We start from the raw sequence: 23,794 nt of genomic DNA on the forward strand, positions 1-23,794 counted from the left end.
TTTTCACTATTGCTTTGCAATCAACTACAACGCTACCAAAATCCATAATTTGTTCTTTCAATTTTTGTGCTCTTGTTTTTGTTTCATCTGTTTTCTTAATTGTTTGTTTACTGATATGATCTCAATCTCATCTACTTTCAATTTTGATTTCTATTTGTGATTTTTGTATCTACTTTGTGTTCCTCTTGATTTTAGTAAGATGATTTTCCTTCTAGCAAGATTATTCTCTTTATTGTTTGGGTTTCTTTGAATTGAGTTTTAAAATATTTTCAAGATTCTAATTCTGAAGAATGAAATGATGAGCTTTGTTGTTTTGATTGCCGTGATGATGGCAATTTTTAGTATCAACTCTAGCTGATCATTCTTGCTACAATTGATATTGTTTTTCTAGGTCTTGTTTTAAAGCATCAATTCTCTTTATTGTTTGTTATATTGGTTCTTCTTTTGGTTTAAATATTCTTATAGTTCAAAATGTTAAGAATTAAATAAGGAACATTATTCTAGTTTTGATTGCTGCCATGATGGCAATTGTTGTATTAGCTCTATAATCATTCTTAGTACTATTTTGGGCATCATTTCATCTCTTTGCTTAAAATTTTATTTTTTTCTTTATGGTTTGGCACTCTAGATTAAATGTAATTAAGGATGTTTTATGGCTTATTCCTCAAAAGAGAAAAAGGGTTGTTTTGGTTTAATGTCTTCTATTGTCTTATCTTATTAACTTTGTATTTCTGATCAATCTTAGTGCGATTAATTTTGATTTTTGGGTCTTGTTTTTTTTAGCTTCATTTCTTTTCCTTTTCAATTTTATTTTGTTGTTTAATTCTTGTTAGTGTGGCCAGAGACCAAGTTTGGGAGTTGTTAGATCGTTGTAATTATGTGTTCCAATGAGCGCGAGGATACAGAATATGAGATTCCTTCCATAATTGATGTATTATGAATTTCTTGTTCTTTTTGGATTAAATTGAAGTTGATTTTGTTAGGAATAGGATGAGGATTGAATGTTTGATTATTTTAATCTTGGATTGATGTCGGCTATTGCTACTATTTCTAACTTTGAGTTTGTGATTTTTTTTATTGTGTTCAAGTGAAAGGTTGAAGAAGAAAGAAGAAACATATTGTAAGGTGGTGCGCTAGGGGTATTTAATAATCCACAACAACATATCATTAATTGATGGTTTTGGTCAAATACATCAAATGAATTGGAGTTTTCTTTCTCTCTTGGGTTTTTTTCTTTTTCTTTTTTTTTTTTTTTTTTTATGTTCAACTACTTCTTCTTGGACCGTTTGCTTTTTTGCTTGAATGTCACTTTGTTAGGAGTGTGTACTTGTGATATGACATATTTCTAGATGTTTTGTTTGATAGTTGATTCTGTTGTTGGAAAATGGTACTCATCTTTAGTATCAGCTAGCTTTAAAGAGTATTGGACAGATGCAGTTAGCTAGAGAACAGTTTTTAAAGATGTTCTATACTTTTATTTTAGTTATTTTCTAAACATTACCTCAAGCTTCTATTTTTAATTATATTATTTTATATTTATTTTTCTTATTAACTTATGTTTACGTATTAAATTGGCTAATGATTAAATTGGGTTTTAAGTTTCCATTATTGCAAATAAGTTAGTTGTGAAAATCAATCAAATATATACAAAATGCTATATAATTTTGAAGTTTGAACTCTAAAAAATCTCGTTGTTAAGGACATATTGGACTCTCCTAGCAGCAATTTAAGTAAGTAAAATTGTAGTTATTGGGTCTTGTGCACTAGTTATGGGAGGCTAAGATCTTGAGATAACTTTCTATTTTTAAGTTCAAGCTAAGATATCTCTAAAATTATTATGTTGATATTAAGTGTTTGTTAATTCTTAAAGAAGAAGAGAACATTTTTTTATTATTATTTTCATTGTTCTTTTCTAGCACATGGTTTTGTTTTTTTGTTTTGTTTGTACACTCCCTTTTAGCTGCAATCGGTAGTTGCTTCTCCAACACATTATCTTTTCCAAGTTGTTCACGAAGGAATCACTTTCTTGGCCTACACCCAAGTCCAAATGCCGAGTTTAACGGGCATTAAGGTATATGTTAATTACTAACTATTAACTGTTGAAGCTAAAGTGTTTTAGTCTTTGGACAAAACTGGGCGTTGAATTAGTTGGTGAAGATTAAGTGACTCATGTGCGATTCTTTCTTTTGATATGATCATTGACAATTACAAGATTCATTCTTTTGTTATTTGAGCATGGAGAGTTGTAGTTTTGAAGAAAACAAATTAGAGTCCATTCATATAGACTTCTTGCTTGTCATTTCGTTTCTACCAAAGCAACTAGTTGTCCTCACTTCCAAGGTTCCAACCAAGTAGTAGAATTCTAAACTACTCAACGTATTTTAAGGTATTTTTGGAGTACTTTAATTGGTATTTTTCTTAGAAGTGTTTATAGGAAATATTTTCATATAAAATCAATATTTGTAAGTCATTTTAAACTCATTCGCAATTACTCTAAATTTCACTTGTATTTTATATGCTTAAATTACATGGGATTTTGATATTTATTTTACATTATCATCCTAATTTAATAAAAGATGGATAAACATGAATTAATGACACTTAAAAAGCTTCAATTTAATCAACAAGCCGGTCCAATTATCAAAGCAAGAACTAAAATACGTCTAACTGAAGAAATTGAGATATGAGTATATAAAACACAGACAGAAAAAGCAGGTGTGGAAACAGAATTATAGAAGCTGTTATTTTTCATATAATTTAAAGTTTTTGGCTTTAACAAACTGGTCGTTGTAGTATAGTGGTGAGTATTCCCGCCTGTCACGCGGGTGACCCGGGTTCGATCCCCGGCAACGGCGTCTTTTCGTTTTTATTTCCAAATTTTGTAACTGCATTCTTTTGTTTTTATTTTGAAATTTTGTTTCACAGTTCACGCATTACATCACACTGAACTAGGTTTTATGGTGCAAATTTTGTATAATTATTATTTTATAATATTATATAAATTTATAAAATGTGATGTTACATAATTTGATTCTGAGAAAAATAAATTAGTTTATGACACTAAATTATATATTTTTTATTCTTTTTTTAAAATGTAATTAGATATAATGAAAATATGTGTACTTTAAGAAGTTTCGGTCTTTTGAATCACAAAATTTAAACCAAAGGATATCTGTAAATTAATAATTGATAAATTCATTCAACTTTGAATTTGAATACAGAAGCATGATTCATATTTCATACCAAACATGACATAAACATATTGGAAGATTCTTTTTAAAACACACACACACACACCATGACAAAATGATATTAATTGACAGTCAATAATTTAGGACCAAAATATGATTGTGATTCCAATGTATTTTATATGATTCAACTTCTTTTTTTTTCTTTTTTTCTTTTTTTAAAAAAAAAGTTTGACAATAAATAAGGTGGAAGATTTGAATATTCATTATTTTGATCGATGACATATACTTTAATCAATTAAATTATACTCAGGTTATTCAAATCTAATAATTTGATAAATCAACGTGAGGTAATTCAGTTATTCAAAACATTATATCATCTTAGATATTTGAATTCTCACTCCATGTATTTTTGAGTCTACAAAAATAAATAAATAAATAATTTGCAATATCATGATATGAAGGATTTTTTTTAAAATATCGATTATTAGTTGACTTACATATATCCTATATATCCGTGACTTGAAGGATTAAAGGTTTGGATTTCACCTACGTTAGCTAACTAACAAAAGAATATATGGAGTATACTGCAATTTACATTAACAATTAAAAAAAAAAATCCAATAAAACTTTTTTTTAAAACATATTATTAGTAAACAAACATAACAATAAGTTGGTCATGCATAATTGGTTGGTGTCATCCTACACATGTGAGAATGGGTTATAATAAAGGGATTTTCAAGGCATATGTCTAATATGTTTGATCAATGCAAAGTCGTAGTTTGAATCAAAATGATATATCGAGTATACTACAATTTATATTAAAAATACAAGAAAAACCATCTCCAATAAAACTTATTTTTTTGTTTGTTTAATAGACTATTAGTAAACTTGCACAACAATAACTTGGCCGTGCATAGTTGGTTGGCGTTGTCCTACACACGTTAGAATGAGTTATAATAGAGGGATTTTCAAGACAGATGTTTGATCGATCAAAGGTCATGACAAATTTGAGGATTAAGGATTCAACAATATTTGAGTTTGAGCAGAGTAAGAGTTTGATGTGTTTATCTTGAATAAGGTAGCTCATGTCTTGAGTGCCCCAGGCTGTAATCCCATTTGGATATTTGAAATTCTCCGATTAATTGTGTTGTATTTGTATCAATTATGCAAGCCATTGCCCTTTATTCCAACATATTGTTTTTTTAATAAAAACTTTAATAAATACCAACGAACCAAAGAACGAAGGTCGTCGTTAATTAAATCCAGGACCCACTCTAGAAAACAAAGATCTCCAATACTTGACAAAAACTTATGAATTGAAAGATAAAAAAAAAATCAAAAGATTTTGAGAAACCAACACCACAACGATCTACATAGTAAGCTGCTCGATTACTAAGACAAGAACAAAAATAAAACGAGACAATTTTCTAAGCATCTTATATTTAATAATATACAAATGGTAATTCAAAGGCTCTCTTGCAAATTTTAACCCAAAAAAGATATTTATAAACTGATTGATGTTAATAAAATAAAGTTGGAATAACTTCGCAAAATTTCAAAAATTTGAAAAAGATGATCAATTTCATATTATACACATGTAATGTAATTGATTGAATGCACATATATGTATATATATATATATTATCTTAACGAAATTCAGAGCAAGAATTGATGGACAACTAAAGAAATGGTAACATATTTTAAAATTTGAAGATTAAGATTGTAATATTAAGTGATTTTAAAATGCAATTTGACAAAATTGAAGAGTGAGGGTGAAGTTACAATCTTATGTTTCACAGTTGATTTCCTTTTTCATTATTGTAAAAAGAACAGAAAGTACCCCCCGAGCCCATTTCTTCATTTACTTTTACTCGATTTCTAGCACTGAAAGTTGGAGGAAGAAGCAGAACTCAGAACCCGGAGACCGGAGGCCGGAGGCCGGAAGCCCTAGCTTCCGATTTTAGCGTTACCGTCTTCCCAGTAGCTTAAAGATTGAATATGTATGTTGCTTCCTCTCTCTCTTCTCATGTTTCTATTTGACTTGTATTTGGTACGTGGGCTTTGAATCGTGTAAGGTAAAGATTCATATTTAGTTCAAAATTAGATCTTTAGCTATCAATTTGATTTCTAGGGTTTATATTTTTCGCTGCCCAATCTATGTTTTCTTCTCTGAGTATTCTGAAATTACAAGACAGTGGATTGAGTTCAATATAAATGTTTTTGGGTTAGTAGTTAAAAGTAAGGTAGGAGGTGAAGTGAGCAGGGGGGTTATGCGTGGAAATTCTCATCGAGCTTGACACAAGGGGGCGTGTTCAGGTTCCTCAAAAGATGTGGAATTTTAGGCTCCTTCCTGCATTTTGTTACTGAAGGAGTTGCTTAGCTATATGTTTCATGACAGAATGTGGGCTTCAGAAATTCTATTTACTTTGAGAAGTTGGTAATATTTGGTTTTTCATCTCGGGCTTTAGTTTCTTTCCCAACAAAATGTTGGGTTGAGAAAATACTTCTCCTTCAAGGAGTTAAGTAACATTGGTTTTCTAGTTACCTTCATAATTTGTTCATATCTGCAATAGCACATGGTAATCATACGGCCTAGCAACCCTGAATTGACACAGACTTTTAACTTCTCCCGCCTTCAAGAATCTGCTCTCTTTCCTTGTTTCCTCTATTCCAAGATTGTCCACCCTTTTTTTCCCTGAAAAAATTATATAAATTTCTTAACTTTCTTTGAGGGGAAAAAAGAAAGAACACAAGGTCATACAAAAAATGAACCCACAAAAATAAGAATCAGGCAAACTACAAAACGGTCTCTAATCAAGTATAACAAGACCTATATAGAACTATGTTTTGATTAATCCTTTCATGGCAGACAAGGATTTGCTTAATTTCAAGGATGAAAACTCAGTAAAGGCTCTAGAATCTGAAGGAAAATGGAAACTCTAAGGTGATTTTCATTTGTGTATTGGAAAGTGGTCTCGAGGAAAACACAGTCATTTGGATTTTATTGAATATTATGGTGGGAGGATTGTCGTTAAGAACTTTCTATCCTATTGAGATCGTAGCACGTTCGAGGCTATCCATCATTACTTTGGTGGTCTTGAGAATATTTCTTCTCAGACTCTTAATATGTTGGATTGCAATAAGGCTCATACACTAACACAAGTCGAGATGAATTTTTGTGGTTTTCTGGCAACTAGATTAGAAATCAATGATAAAAAAGGGAGAATGCTTCGTAGATTTGGTGATGTTGCTGCCTTAGATCCTCCAAATATCATTAATGATGTTCTTTCCTAGAAAGACTTTTCCAATTTTTTTTGGATTTGCATCGTTTAGACCAAGTCATGGAAGACAAAGGAGTTTTTAATGTGAATGATGACGTAATTAATCCTCCAGCTTTAGTTCAAGCGATAGAGGAGATGATATTTGCTTAACAAGGGATCTATGTTTGATATGGGTCTAATCTGCATGATCATCAAAAACCTGTTCTAAATCTTCAAGATCTTTGGAAATCTTTCGAGCCACTTGCCATTATTAACGACCATTCTTCCCATGCGGGGCCTATTGCGATTCTTGAATCCCCTTTTGAGACATCCATTAAAGCTCTCAAGTCCTCGTGTCAAAGAGATTAAAAATTGTTACATTGCAGCTTATCCCTTATATATACTGAGAAAAGTGAACCTATCATTTCTCCTCATTCACTAACTGAAGACAATACTACGAACTCGATTTAATTGAAGTAAATTGTTCAGGTCTCATGATCCCCTCTGTACGACAAGTGGGTTGTTAGAACTTATCTACAATATCTCCGTCAAAGCCTTCAATTCCCAATCCTTGTAGCTATACAAATTTCTCTTCAAAAGATCTTGTTTTGATTCATGACATCATCCATTCAACAAAAGACCCTGCAACTCCTCTTTCTCCCTTTGGGTGTGATGGCTTTGATGCTGAATTTGAAGTTAGCCCAAACAATGTGGAATCTCTTATGCAGCCTATGAATACTCACTTTGATGATATGGTGATTAAAGTCTCCCTTTCTAATGCTTTTGAGTTTCTATTTCAGCACAATGATAAGGAGATTCTTCCTCCTTCCTCATCGATGCCTAGCAAATATGCATCTTTTATTCAAGCCCGTGGTTTTTGAGTTCTGTGAAATCCCTCCTTCGACATCATAAGAATCTGTTTTTCAAGGTTCCAAGGTGGTCTCTTCATTTTCTTTTGGAAGTTCGTGGAAGATCCCTCATTTATTCCTTGATTATTTTGTTATTTAGTTTGGGGATTCTGTTCTCAAAGAATTTTAGGTGCCTTGGTTTTTCTTTTTTCGGCCTTTTGTGGTCTTCAAGGGGATGATGTCTTTGGTTCAATCGCTTCATATTTTTTAGATTTTCATGCTTCTACTTTTGTGGAAATTTGGTCTTTCAGATTTGTTTGGTGAAGGTTTTTGGCCAACTATTACTTGTATTGGTTGAAGTGGTTCAAGTTGTCGGCTGTGGTTGCTTTTCAAGGTTTCTCTACCGTTGAGCTTTGATTTGATTGGATATGTTATGTGTGCCTCTACTTGGGTTTTTAAGTGAGTTTGTGTGTATTTTAGGAGTGCAAGAGGAAAAAAAAAAATTGAAAGACGACTTAAATCAATTGAAATTGATGTCGGGTTTGTTTGGAACCAATCTGATTTAGAGTGTTCGGTTAGTATATATAAAAAGAAAACGCGAAGAAATTTGGTCGGATTTGGGTTTTGGCTAGATGGGATGAATATAATCGAGCCATATAAAACAAATATCAATAGTGTCTCAAAAAAACATTTGTGGTTAAAATGTCTAAGCAACCATGCTAATATCCTCAAGGGTAAGAGCAATGTTGTTGAGGCGAGTTCAGGGCGGTTGTCCATGGCGGGAGGTGAGGCGAGGCGAGATAAAGCCTCAATGCCTTGAAAGAATCCGAGGTGAGAGACTTCAACAAGGAGCTCGCGTGGGTGCTCCATTTCTCGCCTTTTTGTACCATAGCCATAAAGGCAGATGAACGCTATCAACATGGGCAAAAATGACCTTATTAACATGGAAAATTGAAGAGTTAGGAGAAGAAAGTAAATACAAAAATGAAGAAGAAAGAGTCCAGAAGTTTGAAGAAGAAAAAGAAGAAAAAGAAGAGAGGAATGAATAATAATAATAAAGATGAAGTGCATGTTTGAGAGTGATTTTTAAATTGTTAAAATAACTTTTTGTCAGGTTCAAAATCACTTTGAAACACACTTTTAATACGCAAAATAAATTTGATGTTGAATTCTACACTTTTTAATTCAATTTCCATATCAACAAAATTGATTTAAAATGATGAATAGTAGGTTTTAGAGTGATTTTGGAGAAGATAAGTGATTTTAACCATTTAAAATCACTCTCAGACATACCCGAAGAAGAAAGAAGAAGAGAACAAAGAAAGAATATGAATTACGTAGTCAAGAAGAAGAAGGGTCGAACAAGTAGAAAAGGCAAAAAAGAAAAAATGTATAAATCATAAAAGTTGCACGTCGGATGTTGCATGCTATAATGACATATGGGAATCTTTCTCTTCCATTAAATTTAATGCCTAGCTTTATTTACTTCTGACGTTTAGTTGACATTGTTTGAAGCTTGTTTTGTTTAATTTTTAGTCATAAGCCTAAGCCTAAGCCTGTAGAACCTGTTTTTTACGATGGTGATGATGATGATGATAATAATAATAAATCTGTACTTTATTTTTATAAACATCTCTACTTTTTCATACCTTTATTTAAATATCAAATAGTTTTTTCCCCTTGTTTTCATGTTTTTAAAATTAAATATTTATTATTTTTACATATAAGATAAGTTATATAGAATATTTGTTTATATCATTTTATCACATTCGCCTTGCTTCACTTAGGCGTCACTTTTCTGTTGCCTCTCACTTTAAGGTGCTTAGGAGACTTGCCCCCTTAGAGCGTGCCTTACACATTGAAAACACTAGGTAAGAGTTCAAGTCTTAATGAGCGTGCTAAAAATTTTTATGTGGTATCTTTTCATTCGTACTCGTGGATGACGTGAGAGCTTAGCAGGCCCATCAACATTGTGTTAGGAACCAAGGTAGTATGGGCTACCTTTGTCCCATATTGGTTAGAATGGGATGACCAATGTGGTACTTAAGTGGCTTGACTCTTTCACCTCAATAGTTGACTTTTGGGGTGTGGTTCTCCAAGGTGCTTAAGTACCTAATAATGGTATCAGAGCTGGTTGTTGATGTTCCGGAGTGGAACTGGCAGGGATCAGGTGTGGCTGAGTGAAGTACTGACGGAGTAGCCACTGGTACGTCGGCTTCCGGGAATGGGGTATTGTTAGGAACCAAGATAGTATGGGATACCTTTGTCCCACATTGGTTAGAATGAGATGACCTATGTGGTACTTAAGTGGCTTGACTCTCTCACCTCAATAGCTGACTTTTGGGTTGTGGTTCTCCAAGGTGCTCAAGTACCTAACACACTATAACCCAAGCCTAACAACCTAATGCCTAATAATTTCGTTGGGTTCTTGTCCCAACAAATGCATGTGGATTTATATGTAAACGGAAATGGCCAGACTGACCCTACAAAGCCGTCGGTTTGGGCGGTTTGGCTCGAGTTTCCTATTTTCTTTATATTTCTAGTGGTTCAGTTTCGGTTTGAGCCCCCCAAACTGAGCTGATGTGAACCGTTTACACCCCTAGCGTATTTTACAAATTAAAGAAGCCTCAAATTGAGATGTATATGGTGTTAATAGAATGATTTTGCAAACAACTGAAGATGATGAAGCTATGACTTCTGGTTGAAATTTCAAAAACACCATTTCTATCTAGCTAGTTTTGAATTCTGTTTGGTTAGTTTTCTCAAGTCTGTGGCCACTTGGCCTTCTTTCTACCAAATGCTGGTTCTTTTGTGCTGTAGATAAATATAAAAATCTTCTTTTCTCCCATAGGTGACCTTTTTATTTTTATTTTTTGTCTCAGTGTGTACCTTGTAGATGTTTGTAATGATATGGATACCAAGAGGCATGGCAAGCACTTGAGATCAGACACCATTACTACTACTGAAAATTCTGAAGTGAAACTGTTCTCTGTAGGAGAAACTGAAAATAGTGGCAATCTTGAATTTTCTAGTCCATCAGGTAAGCCCTTGGAAAACAAGGAGGAACAATCACATGGAGAGTGCACGAAAGTTGAATCACGGAAATGTCTGAAGGACAAGGAGACAGAAGATCAAGAACTTACTGTGGGTGATAAGGATGTAGAGGCTTTGAGAAATAATTTACCTAAAGATTTTGGTGGCTCAAATTATAAGAAGGTTCTATTATGCAATAGTGAGGTTATGGATGCTGAAGCCACCAATGGATCAAGTGTCACCTTAGGGGATTCGGACATTGGATCAAAAAATCACTCGGTTGGACGGAGTATTGGTACTACAAATCCTGAGAGAGAGAGTAAGCAAACGAACATGGAACTAGAGAATGGAGAAAACCAAATGGCATCAAGGTACTGATGATGGTGGTTCAACAACTTCCTTTATTACTTGTCAAAGTACCATCTTAACAATTGTGTTAAAAGAAAAAAAGCCACCATACAATCATCTTTTGCAGCTAATGCATAGTGGTTATTTTATTACCTTGTCAAATGTCAGGGATAGTTCTTAAAATAGCTCTTCCTAACTATTAGAATTTCCAGATCAGCTGCTTCAAAAAAGAGGTCAAGAAGTTTGTCCCCCGTTGCTGATGTTAATGGTGAAGAAAAACACCCTGCTGCAGCTATCTGTGACTTCTATGCTAAAGGCTGGTGCATAAAAGGTAGCTCTTGCAGCTTTCTGCATATAAAAAAGAATGCATACAGTAGTGACCAGCATTCTGAGGATCGTGCTGATGCTTCAAATTTGAAAAAACAAGCTCAGCTCAATGAAGGTGAGATAAAGTAAGTTATGCAGATGTCGGAAATTCCTTCTCTAGCATCAAATTCTAATAGTACTTTCGAATGGCACAGGTTTGCAATACAGTGCAGACGTGTTGAAATCACCAGTTGTTCATCATCCACCGAATTCTTCTCTTCTAAAGGACTCTTCACTTTCTCTGAAATTTGGTCTTTCTTCAGAAAGAACTTTACCAAGGGACTTCTCCAAAAGCCAAGGATGGGATGGGTTGCATGAGAAAAACAAAATTTTATTGCATCAGAGGGAGGATTCACTTTTGGGTGCACTTCCTGATTGCCAGAAATTGCCTTCTACTAGTTTTGGTGCATCGTTTCCCCTTAGTAGAGGTCTTTCTGCATCAAGGCATGGGTTGCCTCCTGAGTTTGGACTTTCTGCAGATGGCTTCACCAAATTGGGTGTCATGGAGGAACCCGCTAATGTTGCATGTCCACGTTTGCTGAACAATCACCTTCCAAGGGGTGGTATTTTATCTTCACGTTTCACTACCTCTAATGCTTCTTCTTTGCCTTTTACATCTTCCTCAAATGCAAGCCTCCTCGGTGCTCATAAGATGTCCATTATGGACAGAGAACATCATGTTTCTACGCTGGCCTCGTTGATGAGAAGTTCTCCCTTTTCTGCCTCCGGATCAGATAATTCATTAACTAATGGGTCAATGAATTCTTCAGAATTCAAAATGAAATATTCTTCGGACGATTGGGAACCATCTATACCTTTTAGACCATCCTTTTTTATTCCTTCAATAACTACGGTAAGCCAGTATGATCCTTTCTTGGATAGCATTGAGGTACCGAGAATAGTGGGTGGTTCTTATAATGTTTCTCTTGATCGTCAAGGACATGAAGAAGCATCACCTCTTAGAACTTTACGGAGGGCATCGGGTAATTTTATGGTTCCTGGGAGTTCAAAGCCGGAATCTAATGATGATACAAGTTCTTTATCCTCTCATAATAAAACTGAGGAGAAGAATGAAAAAATTGGGCATCTACAAGGCAAAGATTCACTTTTGTTAGAAGCAGAAATACGGGGATCTTTTGGTATTGATGGCCGTAATGGTTCTAGGACAAGAGAGGATGATCACATGGGTGTCACCCGTGAAAAAAATGTTACCAAAAAGAAGGATGGTGAACTAAAGCTTCCAAATATTTCATTACATGAAAAGGACTCTGAAGCCGATAGTGATAGACAACTTGGTGATATGGATGGTAAGCATCTCATGGATGGAAATGTGCCCAAAGAATCAAAAGCAACTAGGCACTTCCGATCTGCTCTCATAGAATTGGTGAAACAAATATTGAAACCTAAGTGGCGTGAGGGACGTCTCAAAAAGGATGTACATAACACTGTTGTTAAGAAGACACTTGATAAGGTTCTAGGTGCTCTTCAATCTCACCAAGTTCCAACTACTGTGGAATCGGTTAAGCAGTATCTTTCTTCATCTCGTCCGAAGATCGAGAAGCTTGTTGAGGTAGGTATCTTTGTTAGAAAGATGAGTATACTCTGAATGATGTAGATTGTGGGCTCTACATAGAATCTTTGTCTTACTGACAATGATCAACATTTATATGCAGGGATATGTTAGTAAATATGGAAAGTCTTGAGATGGCAGGCTAGCGCTTTTTTTTTTTTGGTAAGTTTCCTAAGGATTCTACAATTTAGAAGCCTTGAAGAGTTTGTCAAAGGTTGTTTTACAATCTTGATTATTGGAAACTTGAAACTAGTTGTGATGGTTGCTATTTAATGCATTGTGATATTTTCTTTTCATAAGCATCTTTTCTCCCCTCATTTTGTTCTGCTTAATTCTTCTTGCTAGTTCTATCAGAAAAGAACTCTTTATCATCATCTAAACTGTAAATCTGCTCTTGATTGTAAATAATAATGCCCATCCTTCATTTATTCAGGTGACATTGTCCCCTCAAATCAAATAAAATAATAGTAATAAATATAAACTTAAAAATAAAAAATTAATAAATTTCTAGTTCAATAACTTCCAACTTGATTTATTCTAGCTTTTACTGATTTTTCTAATATTATTTTCATGTAAGCAGTGGGGAATGGTGTAGACCTGTTGAAATTTATACATTCGTGCTATATGTGATTAACAACTATAGATCAAATCACCTTTTTGGGCTCGTTTTGGTGTCTTTGTTCTAATTGATTTTTATAATTATGCAATTTTCTTTTCTTTGTTCTTGTTCTTTATCCTTCCCCTTTTCCTTTTCTTTAAGCCAATTGGTGTAACATTTTTAAGCTCCTTCTATTTTGGATAAACTAATGCCATATCTTCTATGTCTATATCTGTTTTTGTTGGTTAATGAAGTCTCTCGTTCTCCATTGAAAGACAAGGATAGATGATTTTCTGTTATTAGACGCAGTGCTTCTGAGCCAGTTTTTAGAAGGTTAGCAAAGTCATCTCGTTATGAATAGTTTCCGTATCTAATTTCAGCTATGTTATTCTTATTGATATCTGGGCTTGCTCAAATTTTGAAATAAAATATATTCAAGAGAAATTTGATAGGAACCTAAACACAATCAACGTAAACTTACAAGATAGCCAAGTAATTCGAGGAACTTGGACTCTCACCTCTTGAAATCTCTCTCAATCCCTAAATCAGTCAGCCAAAATATTGTCTAGCTTCTCATTTTTCCCAGTCTCTATTTGTAACCAAATATCATAACCTCCCTAACTAATTACTAACATACCCTTAATATCCTAACAACACCGCCATACCATTCAATCAAAATTAATTTTTTTTTTGGCTAAAATATTAATTTTGAGTCCCTCAGCGATGCCTGTCTTATTGTTAATTAATAATTATATAATAAAATCTTGATTTGTTATGAAACATAAGGCTTTAGGCACCTATACACATATCTGGATGAAAAATAACAACTTTCATTGAAAGAATACACAAGTGCAGGTGGAGCCCATAAAAAAGGAGCCGGAAAAAAGTTACAAAAAGGGCTTAAGTCCAAAATGATATCTATGATCTTGGACTGGTTAGAAATCAAAGAGGCATTGAAGATAGGGAATGGGAGAGTGCCATTGGCGAACTCAAAAGCCATTCCTACCAACCACGAAACCTTTGTCAAAATCAGATTGAGAAGCTTGCTTGAGCGGTCAACTAATGCGTTTGCTAGAAGCCCAAGTAAGGGGGAAGGATCACCTTGATAAATATCCCCAGAAGATATATAATTCCCTTGTCCTACAATTGAGTAAGAAGGAGAAATTTGTAGAAGCAATGCTGCTCCTGTTCCACGATTTCAATCTAGAGCGAAAGTTCTTAGCCTTGAGAACAGCTAGAAGGAAATTTCAATCAACCCTCTCAGAAGATCTAGCTTAGATGCTAGCCTTGTCACATCCCCTCCCAAGCTCACCTCTCAAGCCTAAAAGGAGACGTGAGGGCGACAGATACCACCCTTTTGTGATACCTACTGCCCATCTCTTACATGTTTTGCTTAGTAAACTTACAGCCAAAAAAATATAACAATAAATCTTTGGCTTAACTTCTTTTATTACATACAGCATAAAGTTTACAAGCCCTCAAACTCAACTTAACAGTTCCAAACTCTTAGTTATAGAAACTCATAATAACAAACTTAAGTCCGAAAGTGTGGCTGTAGTATAGCAGACCTTAACCTCAAGTGGCATCCTGAAACTCCTCTCTTTCGTTACCCGGGGGCGGGGGGATAAAACATTTGGAAAACATGAGCTGGGAAGCTTAGTGAGTGGTATGTTGTATACAAAAATAGGTTTTGCTTTTGAAATTCATTTTGAAAACGTTTGCACAGACAAACAGTCATAAAACAATATAAGAATATAAAAACGTAACCATCCCAGTTTGGTAACTGAGATACACTGGCATGATCATATGTTTTTCGAAGATGAATCATGTCAACCAAATACAAGACCGAGGAAACAAGTCTAGTACCTAATAAAACCCGCCAAATGTGCACATGTCGACAATATCCCACTAGACATACTCGGCTTACCATGGACATGAAAACAGACTTCGGATAGCCTCAGGATAATTGTGGACGCATGGTGACCTTCCTCAGCACCTGTTGGAGGCATGGTTGCATCAACAGACTAGTTGGGCGCATGGTCCACCCTCTTAGACGTAGCATGCCTTCTCAACTCAACTTCAGACTCCATTGGTGCATGGCATCATGACCAACGCATAGGCATACCCTTATTAACGCATGGCCTCTCCCTAAAACTCTAATTCTCTCTAGCTCTCTCTTTTTGAGTCTCCTTTGAGAGAATTTGAGTTGTGAGCTAAAACGAAGCTCTATCGGAGTATTTATAGGCCCTCCAGAGTGTCCTTGTCATCCTTCCTATGCCATCAATGCATGACACCTCCCCTCTTGAGTGTCTTCACCACGTTGAGCCACCACCTACTTGCATACGAGCTTGAGGTGTCTTCACCGTGCATAGTCCAACGCATAGCTCCTCTTTGAGCTGTCATTCCGACCTTTTGCATGTCCTACTATGCGTTCACCTCATCCTTGACTCGGCCAAGACTTCACTTGGTTGAGCCACGTATCCCACATTGTTGTCAATCCGACCTTGCTCTCCAAGTTCTCAAGTTAACGCATGTTGTGTAACCTATGTTGGGTGCATGGTTGCTTCACCAACCACCCGATATGCATCCAACATCTCCTTCCTATGCGCCCATATAGTGTGTCAACGCATGGTTCCCTAATTATGCTCCTAATTCACCTTTCATCTTATAGCATAGTTTCTTCCTTTGGTTCATAACTAGGGTATGTGTCCATTCCACACCTTTCCTTTAGGTATGCGTCCAATTAGGTTTCTTGGCTTCCTTGTTGTATCTCTTTTCCTAAAGGTTTGTCTTGTGCTTCCAACTTGCTCGTCATAGACCCAAAATGGAATCCACAAAATCCCCTATGCGCCAAACCCTAGTTTTATGCGCCCAACCTTAACTTTATGTGCCAATCCTTCCTTTACTTCCTTCTTCCTTGGTTTCTATCTCCTTCTTAAAGCATAGCTTTCTTGTTCACACTCAAAGACATAGCCATGTGTCATCTTTGCCTAACTTTTCCTCCAAGCATGCGCCCATAGGGCCATCTCTACGCCCGACACTATATTCTTTAGGGTTTCCTCCACTTGAAGTGTCCTATGTTGTCCTACACTTAGCCAAAATCTCTCCCTTGAATACCCTATGCACCCATCATGCTTTCACTTGCACAATCTCCTTTGTTCGTAGCGTAGTCCCCAAGACTCGTAGCATAATCTTATAGCTTAGCCTCCAACATCCCCTAAACATCCAAAGTTTGTCCAAAACCTCCCCTTGGATGCACCTATTATGCATCCATCATGCTATGGCTTGGTCAACTATGCTATGACCTACTTCCTCCACTACACCATGCGTTAAACTTAACCTAGATTCTCCATCCTCACCTATGCTAATTCTCATAGCATAGTTTGGACACTTAATTTTTTACTCCAAATTTCTAAGGCATAGTTTTAGGTACTTAGTAAACTTTCCCCTTCCAAGGCTTGAACTATAAGCTCTTCTCTCCTCCACCTAAGGAATCCTACGAAGGATCGGATGTTACAAGCCTTTTCTTTTTTCTTGTCTTCCAATGTTAGAAGAATCTCATTACCACAAATATAGAATCAATAAAAATGGTTTCTAACTAACAAACTGCCAGAATCAATTATTTGTCTCTGACCAACAAAGGCAGCTTAATTAGGAGAGATTGTACCAGGCAAACAAGTCTTCACTCAACCTTTACATTAGATCCTTAGCTTCAATATTCTACCTGCAATTCGTTTAGGTTTGATCCCCTGCAACTGTGTTACCACTCTAGCAGTTGCATATATTTAGGTGGATACGATGGAAGAAAAGAGAAAACTATCATTTTTTTTTAGTTAGAAAAATTCTTCAATCCGTGTGGAAATGGGGAAGTTTTTTTGTTTTTCCTTTTTATTGATTGAATTTGAAGATGGTTTTCGGGTCCCCAATCTAAGCTTGTGAAATGATCCAGTAGGTTGGTAGAACGGAACAGGACGAGTGGTCAGTGGAGTTTACTGAAGGGATAATAATGTAATATATGTTGGTTATCACTCTACCTATTGGAAGAGGATGTCTTGGCAAAATCTTCTTCTTTCGGGATTTAATCTTATAACCTTCGAGTGTCTTCAAAAATTTATTTGTGTCCCTCTAAAATTTTACATAGGGAAATAAAAGGCTAAGGTTATTGCTGTGAACATGATATGCTCCATTAGTTGTCAACTATGTCGAATGAATTCTCCTCCATCCCTGTTTTGATGAGAATGGATTGTTTTTGTGTTAGGCTGAGATTTGTGCTATTTTGAAAATATGTGGGGGTAAAAAAAAATATATATATATCCGAGGATGTTTGGATTCTCTGTTTCTCTGGAGCCCATTCAAGTAGTTGGCTCCCTTTTGTATACTTGTGTATTCTTTCATTTTTTGCTTAATAAGGCCAGGTTTTTCATTTTCATTTTTTTATTTTTTTAATAAAAGTCCTCGACTTCTAGAGAAATACTGGCTATAAGGTCTTATGGCGATCCTATTGGTAAAGCTATATTATTTTCTACGGATGGAATCTTTCATGGAGAGGAGAAAAAGTTGGAAATAGTGCACTTTGCAAAACAAAAGTAATTGGGATTTGAAAGAAGATGCAAACATTATGTTACCTCTTCGAATATTAGATGACCTCGTAGACAAAATTTATTATAACTTTATCAATTTATGTTCTAATCAGTGCAGATTATTATGTTCAATTGTTCACAATATGGTTATACTTTTAGCCTTTCCATTGAAGAAGAATGCTATTAGATTTAGGGGGACTGAACTGAAAGCATTTGACTAATAGATTAGACATGTCATGTAAATTAGTTATCAGCATTGCTCTTAGGGGCAAAAGGTTGTAACTTGTAAGGATAAGGTAAGAGAGAGCTCAGAGCATCGAATCAATGAGTTAATCCATGCCTTTTGGGCTTTGACTTTGGCTCATTTCTCTCTTTTTTTGTTTGCTTTACGGCACGTCACTTTGGTTTGTTCCCAGCTCACGGTTTTGTATATTGTGATTTGGTTTCTTTATAAACTTCATCCCTCAGCCTTATCTGTTGCTGTGGCGACTACTTTCTGTCAAATGAACTGTTGTTGGAACGGGGCACAGGCACATCATTAACAAATACAAATGCTTCAAAGAATTACAGGTGACTTCTTGTTTGTTAACTGTTAATATGCGATTTAGTGTTGGTTTGAAATGACTTTCGAAGTTTTGATCTTACTAGACCAGCTAAAAGCTTACTCCAATTGATTATGGCATGCTTTGAGCCTCGAAATATATATAATATAACCAAAAAAATTATTTAAGACATGCCTTTCTATGCTAACGTGGCATTTGGTTATTGGGGAATGGATATTGTTATCATAGTCAGCATTTTCTTCACTTGCCAATATATCCAAGGTGGAGAAATTAAATGTGAAATAAACATCCATTTTCCTTAAATGATTAATGGATTTAGATGGTGAAATTCATCAACCATATTATATTTATGGAACCCCTAAACCTTAAAGAATAATCCAACTTCCATTCCACCCAAGCAAAGTCTAGATTCTTCCAGGGGCATCTTATTATCATCATGGTACGTTACGTTTAATTTATATCCATAGACAATTTAAAACAAAATCTGGGCCGTTGATAGTTGAAGAACAAACAAAGTGAAGATGTACACGTGTGAGCTTTCAATTTGTGTTAAATCATGTGACCTTTGCACTGAGAAATCGGACAAAACCTGTTTTTTTTAGTAATTTAATTATTATTTTTTAATAGGAGACATGATCCCACTTGTAAAGCAATCCATAACCTGCTCCGTATTCAAGTAGATATTTTTCCTTTTGTCACCATGTTTTCTGAGTCTTCATCCTTATCCATTTGACATGTTCTTTTTTATTTTTTTAATCCCATATTTGATTAAAAAAAGGAACTTTTATAATGCTAGCGTAGAAGATTTCCTGATTAATTACAAATTTGGAGAAAGGTAGGAGACGTTCGGGATAAGGAGTTGATTATTATAGTCTTAAGTTATTATAGTTGGATCATAATAGTTTGTATTTGAGATGCAGACTATTTTAGTTTGAATTATAATAATGTGTTTGTGTGTAAATTATTTTAGTTTAAGAATGAAATAGTAAATATTGTAGCAAAGAATAAAAAAAATTATGAATAGTGTTGACTGTAGCTAATTGGGGACTACAAAAGATGATTATTATAGTCTTAGGATAGTCCTTGTCCGAAACGATCCCTTAGAGGTTAGTTTGGTGGTTTAAAAGTTAGATTTTATTAGATATAAAATTGAGGTGTTTTTAAATTTAGAAAATTGGGTAAATTATTTATAAATATATAGTAAAATATCACTATATATCATAGACAGATCGCGATAGAAATCTATCAGTTTCTGATAGATGTCTATCGCGTTCTATTGTGCAGTAATAAATGTTTATCACGATCTAACTATTACGGATAGACAGTGTCATTTTACTATATTTGGAAATATTTTCAACACATTTAAAACAATTATCCTATAAAATTTAATTAATCAATTATTAATTAAGTTTAAAACGTATTAAATGTGTTAGACTATTATTAGATACAAAATTAAAAGTTTAACTAATCCGATGTTATTTTTATTAAACAAAATTATTGATACAGTATATTATATTATTACATTCTCGTACTTTGGAGTTTATTTTAGGAATTTCAAAAGTTCTATTTTCTACCTTTAAACTTTGAAATTCATTCCAAAAACATCCTTAGTTTTTTTTCCCTTTTGTCTTAATAAAGATATAATTGATGCAAAGATTATTGTGTAAAAATTGAAAAACATGCCTGACAATATTTACAATATTTTGTAGCATTTGATATGTAGAAATTAACAATGCAAATGACTTTAACTATATATTTTTAAGATGAAATAAATGGTAATAACAACATATTCTTTTTTATAATTGGAAATACTATCATATATGCCATTTAATTTTTACACATTAATTGCTACGTTGATTTCGTTTTTTATGTTAATCAAGAAGATAAAATTTTGGAACAATTTATTTGGGAGTAAATTTCACATGGATAGTCTTGCATACGCCTTTTAATTTTTATATGGCAATTGCTAATTCTTTATGGATGAAACATTCAACGTATCAGAATATATTTGGAAGATTTCCAAAAGTTTTAAGAGTGTTTTGTCTAATTAATCTATGGCATGTGTGATGCCTATAAAATTTATATATAGGAAAAAAGTTAAAAGAATTTAATTAATGAAAGTCTTATATTTTTAATTTGAATAGTTGCAATTATTTGAAGTAAAAAAATAAAATAGAAAATGTGAACTTTTGGTTGAGTATGGGGGCGTTATAAAAGGTGCCTCAAGGTCGAGTATAGGTCTCACGGTGTGAATTTTTGGGGAAAATGTGATAAAAAAATGAAGTATCTTATATCCTATTTTCTTCACGTTGAATGCTTTAATAATATTTCACACTGAATGAAGTATCATATAACTCATTTTTTTCACATTGAATGTTTAATACAATTAATTATTTTTACTAAGTTATTGTTTACTTTTGTCAATGTAACATTTATTTTGGATAATTAAATAATATTGATTATTGTTCATTAAATGTTTTAATAAACTTTAATAAATCAATCATTGCATGCTTGTAACAAATCTAACTTTGACCTAAATAGTTTTACAATGCGCAAAATATGTATTTATAAAAAATTATAAGGGCAAAGTAGGGACTCAAATATCCTCCTTCATAACTCAATTATATACACACCCTATAAATTGAGAATTTGGAATTTAGATATTTCAAAGGTTAGTGGTTCACTTTAAAGTATAATATAATATAAATAAATGGTTTAAAAAATATAGTTCATGTTGAGATTTGAAAGAAAAGATTTTAGTCAATGCTAACCTGAACATATATTTCAATAGTAATTGATGTATATTTCTTCTATTAAAATCAGAGGATTAACCTTTATACTCTACATTTATAATACTGAAAGAAAAAGTAATTATCCTATAACGATCAAATTGAATAATCTTCTATTGGGCAAATATCAATTCATACTCTCGATTTTGAGTGTTATATCAATTTAAATCTTAAACTAATAGTTATAATAATTTAAACACTGAACTTTTATTTGTATATCAATTCAAACACTGAACTTTTATGCGTATATCAATTTAAATCCTAACCTTTCATGAGTATGTTTATTTAAACACTAACTTTTAGATGGTTTAAATTGATAACTTATAAAATTTCAAGGTCTAAATTGTTATACTTGTAAAAATTTAGGATTTAAATTGATACAACTATTAGTTTAGAGTTTAAATTAATAAAACCTCAAAGTTCATAGATGTAAATTGATATTTATCCTAAAAATTACTTACGTGCATTTTGAGTTGAATAACACTTGGGTGCACCTATCTTTATACATCTCTTTTCACCGCTCACATAAAACAAAATATTAAAATATTTCAAAAAAGGGAAAAAAGTAAAATTTATCACATGACAACTTATGATTAGACAAGTTGGTGGAATGTACAGATATAGGTGTTACTCGCTCTATTTATTAATTTTTTATTAAATTTTATCTGTTATGTAGGTGAGGTGGACCGAAAAAATGGAAACATTGCTATAGGCTTCACCTAGTTACTGGATTCTCTTTTTTCTTTTACAAAATAAAAACAAGTCATTTTTTAAAAATATATTTATTACATGACAAAATTTTATTGAGCAATTGTCTTTTAGTTTGGTGTTGTGTGTTTTTTTTTTTTTTTTTTTTTTTTTTTTAAAAAAAAATTAATAAAAAAAAAAGGTTGGCCAAGACAGTTCGAGCAGTGAGAGGTCTATTTATAAAACCATACACATGACCATAGAATTGGGCTTCTAAACAAAGTGATCAACAATGGTTCTGCTTGAGAAGCTTTGGGATGATGTTGTGGCTGGACCTCAGCCTGACCGTGGCCTCGGCAAGCTAAGGAAAATCTCCACCAAGCCCTTAGTCCTTAAAGGTAAAACTCCCCCCTTTCTTCTTTTTTGATCACTTTCTTAATTTTTCTTTTCAATCTAATTTGTTGATTCTTTCTTTTGGTACAAATTCCTTGTTGTTGATTATATATATATATATGTTGTTACTCTTACTATGACAATTTTAGATTTGGAAGGAGAGGGAAGCAAATACCAGAGATCGATGTCCCTGCCAGCTAGTCCGGGAACACCCACTACACCGGTGACACCTACGACGCCGTTCACGGCGGCGCGTAAGGACAATGTTTGGAGGAGCGTCTTCAACCCTGGTAGAAACTTTGCAACCAAGACTATCGGTGCCGAAGTCTTCGACAAACCTCAACCCAACTCTCCAACTGTTTACGACTGGTATGTACCCCCACTTTCCACCCCTTTTTACTGGGGCGATTATTATCCACGCGCCGCCTTGTATATATATATCAAAACTTTAAAAGAAAAGTTGTAAAGAATGGAAAATTGTAGTGATAGTGAAATGAAATTAGATTCCGGGGCATTTTGTCCTCAATATTCCCAACAGTTGGTGGATGATAAAAAAAGATTCGAAATTTTGATTCTCCCGAACGACATCCAAGCCGTCAGATCTGTTGACTTCGTCATGGTCCTGACATCCGAGGGCTTGGATGAGCCCTCTATTTTGTCCGATCAAACTGACATGAAACTGTTGTTTTGCGATTACAGGCTCTACAGCGGTGACACCAAGAGCCAGCACCGTTAAATGGTGGCTGCAGCGGCGGCGATAACCGGTGGCCGTATGTAAATAGCGTCGTGAAAGGTTCATGTTTGGTGACGTGAACCGGTGGGTTTTGGATGTTTATGTGATTTACATGTTCTAACTAGATCTTGGCATCTGAGCTATCCAAGCAAGTTTTTAGAGTGGTGTTTAATGTGTGAGTCTGTAGCTAATTAGGTTTAAGTCTGCTGACACAGCCGACGATCTGGACTACTACTCCATAGGGTCCGCCGTGCACGGCGGTGATTAGCGACTCATAATTGTTGTCTAAATAAAAATTATCTTTTCTTTTTCCCCTTTAAATTTAATTAATCAGTTGATAATGTATGATGTTGATGATACCCATTAAATTGTGATAAACCCGTCTTTATTACGTAATTGTGTAATGAAATGTTGGTAATGGAGTGGACCCACGACGCTAAAAAAGATCTAGAGTGGGGCCCAGTGTATTTCCAGCTAGGTCCCACAAATGTGGAAAGTGTGGGAAATTCCAAATGGTATAACAATACAAGCGGTTTATGGATAAGGATAGAGTCAGAATCAATCAGCTCGGTTGGAGGTTAAAATTATTGCAGTGTTGTTTTTATTCAATTTACATAGTGGATTTAATTGTAATTATTAGGCCAATTTTATTTGGCAGTTGAAAGATCAATTTCAATTAGTTTCCAAAGAAGGAATCAATCACACAACCAGATTTGACTAAAATTTTGCACCATCTTTCGGAAAAAGTTAAAGTAGATCCCATTAAGTTTCCAATTCATTACTTAGAGTAACTATAGCATTTTGTCCACACATTACTAAAAGAAAAAGTCACCTA

The 23,794-nt window shown here is 34.1% G+C and overlaps 2 protein-coding genes and 2 non-coding genes across 8 annotated transcripts; all 4 read left to right on the plus strand.

The window, feature by feature from the left end:
* Window positions 1-288: 288 nt before the first annotated feature.
* On the plus strand, window positions 289-364 carry LOC120074821. The gene has a single exon (XR_005481102.1). It is a non-coding gene; the product is annotated as a small nucleolar RNA Z102/R77 (small nucleolar RNA).
* Window positions 365-2,783: 2,419 nt separating this feature from the next.
* On the plus strand, window positions 2,784-2,855 carry TRNAD-GUC. Its single transcript has one exon. It is a non-coding gene; the product is annotated as a tRNA-Asp (tRNA).
* Window positions 2,856-4,991: 2,136 nt separating this feature from the next.
* Window positions 4,992-22,052, plus strand: LOC120073140 (protein FRIGIDA-ESSENTIAL 1). Of its 5 annotated transcripts, none has more exons than XR_005480681.1 (8): window positions 4,992-5,191; window positions 10,182-10,703; window positions 10,893-11,122; window positions 11,202-12,616; window positions 12,720-12,778; window positions 13,469-13,547; window positions 18,263-18,364; window positions 22,036-22,052. XR_005480681.1 is itself a non-coding variant. In XM_039025785.1 (6 exons), the coding sequence occupies exons 2-5, from the start codon at window positions 10,210-10,212 to the stop codon at window positions 12,747-12,749; spliced, it is 2,169 nt and encodes a 722-aa protein (XP_038881713.1). In that variant the 5' UTR covers window positions 4,992-5,191; window positions 10,182-10,209; the 3' UTR covers window positions 12,750-12,778; window positions 18,263-18,524. The 5 variants fall into 5 exon arrangements, 1 of the variants encoding a protein (XP_038881713.1); XR_005480680.1 differs by lacking the exon at window positions 22,036-22,052 and adding an exon at window positions 21,823-21,975; XR_005480682.1 differs by lacking the exons at window positions 13,469-13,547; window positions 22,036-22,052 and adding an exon at window positions 21,823-21,974.
* Window positions 22,053-22,070: 18 nt separating this feature from the next.
* On the plus strand, window positions 22,071-23,280 carry LOC120073142 (dormancy-associated protein 1-like). Its single transcript, XM_039025791.1, has 3 exons — window positions 22,071-22,231; window positions 22,376-22,595; window positions 22,926-23,280. Exons 1-3 carry the CDS (start codon window positions 22,126-22,128, stop codon window positions 22,960-22,962), a joined length of 363 nt encoding a protein of 120 aa, XP_038881719.1. The 5' UTR covers window positions 22,071-22,125; the 3' UTR covers window positions 22,963-23,280.
* The last annotated feature ends 514 nt before the right edge of the window (window positions 23,281-23,794 follow it).

The sequence above is a fragment of the Benincasa hispida genome, chromosome 3 (genome assembly GCF_009727055.1).
Source record: "Benincasa hispida cultivar B227 chromosome 3, ASM972705v1, whole genome shotgun sequence".
In the NCBI taxonomy this organism is placed as follows: domain Eukaryota; kingdom Viridiplantae; phylum Streptophyta; class Magnoliopsida; order Cucurbitales; family Cucurbitaceae; genus Benincasa; species Benincasa hispida.